This window comes from Microtus ochrogaster, unplaced genomic scaffold (genome assembly GCF_000317375.1).
Source record: "Microtus ochrogaster isolate Prairie Vole_2 unplaced genomic scaffold, MicOch1.0 UNK102, whole genome shotgun sequence".
NCBI classification, from domain to species: Eukaryota; Metazoa; Chordata; class Mammalia; order Rodentia; family Cricetidae; genus Microtus; species Microtus ochrogaster.
This window is the reverse complement of record NW_004949200.1, coordinates 101,786-109,757: the sequence shown is the minus strand read 5'-3', so window position 1 is coordinate 109,757 and position 7,972 is coordinate 101,786. Positions and strand designations below refer to the sequence as shown.

Below are 7,972 nucleotides of genomic sequence, written 5' to 3'. Positions count from 1 at the left end.
TCTCTGTGGCTTTGGAGCCTGTCCTGGCACTAGCTCTGTAAGACCAGGCTGGTCTCGAACTCACAGAGATCCGCCTGCCTCTGCCTCCCAAGTGCAGGTATTAAAGGCGTGCGCCACCACCGCCCGGCTGCAACGTCTTTTTGACAGCTGCTTCTGTACATTAGCCTCCCTTCCTGTTCTTTCTTTCTTTTTCTTCTTTTTTTATTCCTTCTTACTTCCTTTTTTGTTCATTTTTTCAGAGAGGGTTTCTCTGTGTAGCCCTGACTTCCCTGGAACTCACTTTGTAGACCACGCTGGCCTCAAACTCACAGAGATCTGCCTGCCTTTGCCTCCCAAGTGCTAGGATTAAAGGTGTGCGCCACCACCACCTGCCCTTCCTGTTATTTCTAAGCCAACACTTGGGAATACATGAGCAAGGTAATCAGCAACTAGGTGTAATGAATGCAAGGTGTTCATATGTTCTGTCTCTGCAAAGTTAGCAGCATAGAATCCTGATTAGGGACCAGAGGAGATTTACAAAGGTAGGGGTGGTGAAATGGCTTAGTGGGTAAAGTACTTGGTGTATAATCACAAGGTCCTGAGTTTGGATCTGCACCTGTATAAGGAAGCAGAAAGCCAGACAGTGGTGTACCTATAACCCCAGTATTGGGGAGGCAGAGACAGGTGAATCCTGGGGCCAAATCAGGGAGCTTCAGTCTAATAAGAGACCCTGTTCAAAACCTTGAGTGGTAAGTGATAGGACACCAAACATTGACCTCTGGCCTCTGAGCACTCACGGGCAAGTGCACCTGCACATATACATACATGTGCATACATACTACATGTGTGTGTGTGTGTGTGTGTGAGAGAGAGAGAGAGAGAGACAGAGAGAGAGAGAGAGAGAGATGGGGGGGGGGCTACTTAACTAGCTCATTAGTCAGTGCCCAATCTGGAAACAGCTGCATGACTGTTGCCTTTGTCTCACCATCTTTTTGTCCTTCCATTTTTTGCTTTGCTTATTTCCTTATTTTTCTATTGCTATATCCTTAGTGTTTTCATCCCCCTTCTCTCCTTCTCTTCCTCTCTGCTTATTTATTTATTTGGTTTTTTCAGACAGGGTTTCTCTTGTAGCCCTGACTGTCCTAGAACTCATAGACCAAGCTGGCCTCAGACTCAGAGATCCTCCTGCTTCTGCCTCCTGAGTGCTAGGATTAAAAGCGTGTGCCACCACAGCCTGACTTTGCTTAATTTATGTGTGTACATTTCCTGTATCCAAGTATATGAATTACATGCGTGCCCGCTGCCTTCAGAGGCCAGAAGAGGGCATTTGACTTGCTGAGATGGAGTTACAGTAGGTTGTGAGGCACCATGCGGTGCTGGAAACCAAACTCTGTGAGAGCAGTGCTCTTAACCAGCAAGCCATCTCTTCAGTGCCCCCACCTATTTCTCTTGCTCTCCTAGCTGGTTTTCTGGGCTTTCAACGGTACCTTGTGTCTGACTCTGCTCATTCACTGTGGAAGGGGGAAACTAGCCTTTATGTGACAAAGTAGAAAGTTGACTAAAACAATGAAAAGGACCAAATACTGTCCTTAGCATCATCTTTCAGGAGTGTCACCCTCTGGACATGAGACATGATGCCATCTATAAAGTTTACAGTTGAGAATGATGCAGTTGAGTTACAGAAAAAAAAATCACACACCCAAAAATCTGACACTGGTTGGAGTAAGCTTGCAGTTTTGTGTTGGGATACATTGATAACTGTTCTGAGATGCATGCAGCTCAGGAGCCACAGCGTGGACATGCCCAGTGTGTCAAGTATTGTCTTCACTTATGCAGAGCTATGTGCAGATGGATTTTCCTTTGGGCCACTCACTCACAAAAAATGACACGGAGAGTTATTGTTAACTACGAAAGCTTGGCCTATAGCTCAGGCTTGTCCTTTGTTTTTAAAAAGATTTATTTATTTATCATTTATTTATTATTTATCCTATATACAGCATTCTGCCTGTATGTTTGCCTGCACTCCACAAGAGGGCATTGGATCTCCTTGTAGATGGTTGTGAACTACCCTGTGGTTGCTGGGAATTGAACTCAACCTCTGGAAGAGCAGTCAATGCTCTTAACCTCTGAGCCCCTTACTACCTTTTATAATGTAAATTAACCCATTTATATTAGTCTATGTTTCGCCTTGTGGCTTTTTACCTCTCTTCCATCTTGTACTTCCTGTTTCCTCTCCGTGTCCTCTGGCATATCTTCCTCACCTAGATTCATCTCTCTCTCTCTCTCTCTCTCTGTTTCTCTTTCTCTGCCCAGAAGTCCCCCCAACCTCTTCCTGCCTAGCTATTGACCAATCATTCAGCTCTTTATTAAACCAATCAGAAGTCACCTTGGCAAAGACATATCTTCACAGTGTACAAAAGGATTGCTCCATAACAGCTATGCACTTCTAGTGCGAGTGATGAGAATTCTGTCTCTCATGGGTGGGTGTCTCATCAGTGTGTGTCATAGAATGGTTAGCATACTGGCTTCAGTGCCATGAGTCATCACACATTGCCAGTCACTGTGACCACCACAAATGCCTTCCCATATTTCCAACACCTCACAAAGTAGTGGCATAACCTCTGGCTTAGGGTCACTATTAGCCAGATAATTCCAAATACATCACAAAACCTGGACTCAGGTGCTCATTAGTAAGTACTGCGTAAGATGTGATGGGGGCAGCTAAATTGTCTGTCTTTTTGTCTAAATAACCCAGTCATTAAGAGCACTAAATGCCTGCCATACTGAGGTTATTCCAGCCTCTTATCTTTCAAATCTAAAGCATTATAAAATGTTTCATTATAAGAAAACTGTTGTTAGGCTCTAAACAGGATTATAATAAAATCATCAATTCCTTTAAAATGTAAAATATCACCATATATTATATTTATTCTATACACACAGAACATTTTCATCAATATAAATATTAGGTTTTCATAAAGTTGTTGGCTTATGCGATGAGTGTGTGCTAATATTTAGTGCGACAGATTTTGAGATGTCAGTAGAAGTGATTATAAGGAGTGCTGCAGCTAAAGTCTATAGGTCCCGAAGAATGAAGATTGGAATACAAGGCCACAGCTAAACTTCTGAAGTTCACTGTCAGGACTGTGCTGGTTCAGGAGGAGAGCATGGAAGGTGCATACGGGATCCTGGACAGCATCCTCAACACCGATGGTCATACTGAAGTCATGACGTGATGGCGCTACTGTAAGAAGCCTCGCCGCCACCGCCAGCGGGAGAACTTTGAGACATGCCAGAGGATCTACAACAAGGAAATGACTTGCAAGATTAACTTCCTGATGCAAAAGAACTGGGCAGATGCAGAGCCGGTTGCTAGGGCCTGTAGATAGAAGGCCCATATTAATTGTATGTCCAACTCTTTTCTTTATCTAACCACAATTTCTGTTACCCTTCTCTACAATAAACTCAATCATATGTGAACAAGAGAAACAAGTGATTGTAAATCAGTACAAAGTATGCAAAACTTTAAATACTAAGTAGTTTTGCACAGTGATATTTTAGAGTTTACTAATATTACATGGAAAAGTTATGCATTTTGTTTGTTCTTTATATTTCAGAGGAAGAGTTTTGAAGAAAAGTGGGTACAGGCCTGACAAACCCAAACAGAAGAGAAACAGAAAAGGAAAGAAAAGGAACAACAGTTTTAGTGAGAACTCACTTGCAACCTTAGGTCACCTAGCTCCAGGAAGTCTTGGTCGATCTCAGAGTGAAGGGGAAGGTTTTGAAGAGACAGAGAGAGCAGGGCACCCCTTTGCTGGCAGCCTACAGAATGAAGCAGATCATATAAATAACATTGAAGAGCAAAGTTGGCAAGGCATAGAGATCTCAAACAATTCCCAAAATGGTGTGTCTATGGCTGAGTTGGACCACACACCTACGAACTGCTTCCCTGAGGAGGAGGAGGACCTGGTCCTAACCTTACCATCAGTACCAAGCGGAAGTTCTGCTTCTTGTCACTCAAGCACTCAACATCTTTCTTGTGTGGGGAGGGATCGCTGCTCGGGCACGAGGGTGGAAAAGCATATGAGCAATAGACATAAGTCAGCCTTAGACACACAGAACATAGTTGCTAAAACCCCATGTTCATTTCCGCAGAAGACGGAGATGAAGGATAAAAGTCGCCTGGATGAGCATGGTGGAACCAGAATATCAGAGGAAGTTTTACGAGAGGAACAAGGAGTTAAAAGCAATTGCTGGGCTTTTTTTACAGCTAGTTTGTCTGATGAAGAATTACAGATAAGGTCCAAGAGTCAGCCATATTTTGGCAGTTGGCCCAAAGGACCTCATGAGTTCGTGTATGAACAGAGACCCAAGAAAAACAGATCTCAGAGACTGAGCTGTCCGGAGAGTGAGGAACAACTGATTCAGTTGATTTCCACTTCTGAAGGAGCAGAAGTCTCAGGAAACTGCCCAGAAATACCTATGGAGAAGCAACTTGGAGATCTGTCACCTAAAGCTGAAATGGTAGATTTACCCAGAAACCCAGAAACAAATACCTCCAGCACCTGTGTCCTCCATCCGATCTCCTCAGAGCATCCCTTAGAATCAGCAAGGGGTACACAAGGGATGCAAAGGAGGATTTGCAATTTGCCACCTGTCAACCCTGAAGCAAAGGAGAAATGTGACCTCTTGACAGAAGAACATCATGAGCTGAACATGTTTTTGGCAGAGGAAGATATTTCCAAAATGATCAATAAAGATGAGACAAAGCAAAAAATGATCATTGACTGTCATCTGCCATGGTTTTATCTTGATACCCTTCATGATTCTCCTCGAAGTATTGTCCAGCAATCTTGTTCTTATCGCCTGTCATTTAACAGGGTAGGATGTGCTGTGTATTTTTATAAAAATCCTGTCCCTTCTCTCATGCGACATTATCTGTCTAGTTTTTGCATGCTATCTTTTAACAACAGAAGAGCACTTTTGACATTCAAATCTCAGAAAAGCTTGGGGAGGACCCTAACCGACGGAGGGTTTATTCTCTCAGACGTTCTAAGTGGCCAGCCTGCTGCTCTTTGCTCTTTGAGGATTTCCCCTGATACTCAGTTTTTAAATGAGAAGCTGGATGAAGAGCTGAAGACACAGGAAGGCCGGGAGCCAGTGCGGTGCTTACCAGCTGAGGACAGCCAGGATTTAATAAGCAGGAATCATCAGTGCTATGGGCCATTATCACAAGAGCTTGCCTTTCACCCAATCAAACATTTTGAATCTCCTGGAGTTCCAATAGGTAAATTGTTTTTATTTATGAAAAATAAAAATCCAAGCCCGGCATAGTGGCACACACCTTGGTCCCAGCACTCAGGAGGCAGAAGCAGGTGGGTCTCTGAGTTTGAGGCCAACCTGTCTACAAAGAGAATTCCAAGAAAGCCAGGGCTGTTATACAGAGAAATCCTGCTCCCCCCTCAAAAAAAAGGCAAAAACAAAACAAAAAGCTAAAAGTTCAGTTTAATATGCATAAATACTTTATGCCGTGGGCTCTCTCCTGCGTTAGTGACATCATGCAGTATCGACCTTATGAATCACTGCAGCAGTGAAAGTGAAAACCCACAGTGAACACTGCTCGGCCTATCAAGCTGCCATCTCTTGTCTGCATCCAGTCTTTGTAAATGTCTGAGTTTCCCTGCTGCAGAGAGGGCACAGCAGTTAAGAGCACTGGCAGCTCTTGCCGTGGACCCAGGTTTGGTTCCCAGCATCCAAGTGACTCACAGCCGTCTACAACTCCAATTCCAAGGGAGCTGATGCCCTCTTCTGGCCTCCGGGACTTCCAGGCATAGATGTAATATACATGCACATGTTTTTGTTGTTGTTTATTTAGTTTATGTGTATGGGTGTTTTTGCCTGCATGTATGTCTGTGCACCATATGCATGCCTGGTGCCCACAGAGGCCAGAAGAGGACATCAGATTTCTGGGACTGGAGTTAGAGACAGCTGTGAGCTGTCATGTGGGTGTTGTGAACTGAACCTGGGTCCTCTGCAAGAGCAGCCAATGATCTTAACCACCCAGCTGTCTCTCTAGCCCCCTCACACATATTTTTAAAAATATCTGTCTTTCTACTTTGTACATGTCCCTTCTTTGCCATGTGACCTCCTGTCAGTCCTGGGACTCAGATATGACACCGAGCATGAAGGAGCAGTAAAGATGAAGGGACGCAAACCTGCCAAATCGTTGACTTTGTTAAAGTTTGTCTGAGAAGGTTCTAGAGTGACCTGAAGAGAGGTTTGCCATTAACTATTACTTCCTTGAGTACAGAGCTCTGAGAAGTCAGAAGCCAGTGTTCTGTTCCCTGAGGGTCTCCTGGGGCTTCCTGAGGGGATGAACTTAGCAGGGGCTGGAGGGGATGAACTTAGCAGGGGCTCTCGGCGCTGCACTGTCTCGGGCCTTATCAACCCCCTTTCCTGCTTTCCTTTAGGTTCCTCATGCTCCAGACAGACTCTGTCTCAGAAGCTCAGGCCCATAACTGAATAGACCCTACAGCAAACCAAGTATAACTCTTGATCTTCTGACTACATACTTACGATCTCTGAATTAGTACATCTAACTACTTGATGCCTTTGGCCGTGCTCCTAGATGTCCAACAAGACACCTGCCCAAACTTTAAAATAAAATACAATTGTTTTTTATTTTATTATTATTATTATTAATTTTAACTTTTGATAATTGATGTTTGAGACAGGAATCTTGATCTAAGGTCTACTCTGAAATCATAAACAAAATGTTTGTGTCATTTTGTATCCCTTTTCTGAGAGAAACTCTACAGATGTTATTAGCATATCAGAGGGGCCCTAACTAAAAACTCTTGGTAACTCTTGCCTCAGGTCAGCATGATCAGTATAAAAGAATCCTAAACTTCTTCCTCTCTTAAATACACAGTGTCATCTTCATCATCAGAATAATCAAGTATTCACTAATTAAACCTCTGGAATTTTCAAAGAAACTATCATATTCATCAATAGCTTCCCTTGTTTTGTAAATGAGGAGAGAAGAATAATACAAATTAAATCACTGCAAGTAGATAATATAGAGACAGGCTAATGAATAGTCCATGAGGGAAGGTTTTTTATTATTATGTATACACATGCCAGAAGAAGCATCATTATAGATGGTTGTGAGCCACCATGTGATTGCTGGAAAAATTGAACTCAATCTAGAAGAACTCTTTTTTAGCACTACTAAACTTCACTCACAGGGGCTGGAGAGATGGCTCGGAGGTTAAGAGTACTTGCCTGACAGTGGTAACACCTTTTAATCCCAGTACTCGGGGAGGCAGAGGTACGCCGATCTCTGTGAGTTCAAGGCCAGCTTGGTCCACAAGAGCTAGTTCCAGGACAGGCTCCAAAGCTACAGAAAAATCCTGTCTTGAAAAATAAAACAAAAAAAGAGTACTGGCTGTTCTTCCAGAGAACCCAAGTTCAATTCCCAGCACCTACGTGGCAGCTCATAACCACTTATAATTCCAGTTTCAGGGGATCTGACACTTTCACACAGGCAAAACATGGGTGCACATGAAATAAATTATTATAAATAAAAGGAAGAAAAAGGGATTCTGGTTCTGTTTGTTCCTTCAATATAAAAATTAATTACACCTGTGCACTTGGGAGGCAGAGGCAGTGGATCTCTGAGTTCGAGGCCAGCCCAGTCTACATAGAGAGATCCAGGCCAGTCAGGGCTCTAAAAAAGATAAGAGAAAAGAAAGAGAAGGTGAATCGTGAGCAGTTCAAGGAGCAGGACTGTGCTGGAAGAGAAGAAGAAGGATAGACCTTTCCATTTAGAAATGGCTGTGCTCAAAAAGGGAAAGTGGAACCAAGCACAGGCTGTGAGGCCACTTTTTTGGCTAGACTGGGCAAGAGGATTGGTGTCTGAGGCTCACATGAGTCGTAGCATTGGGATCTATGAGATGCAGGATTGTGTGATGGCTACGTGGAAACAAAGTGT

The 7,972-nt window shown here is 43.4% G+C and overlaps 1 protein-coding gene across 4 annotated transcripts in view; it reads left to right on the top strand.

Moving 5' to 3' along the window:
• N4bp2l2 (NEDD4 binding protein 2 like 2) overlaps positions 1-7,972 on the top strand; it is a 79,028-nt gene that overhangs the window by 64,451 nt on the left and 6,605 nt on the right. For all 4 annotated transcript variants that reach the window (XM_005371241.3, XM_026778057.1, XM_026778058.1 and 1 more), the window contains one exon: positions 3,597-5,266. In XM_005371241.3, coding sequence (XP_005371298.2) covers positions 3,597-5,266 — 1,670 coding nt within the window. The remainder of the gene's footprint in view (positions 1-3,596; positions 5,267-7,972) is intronic.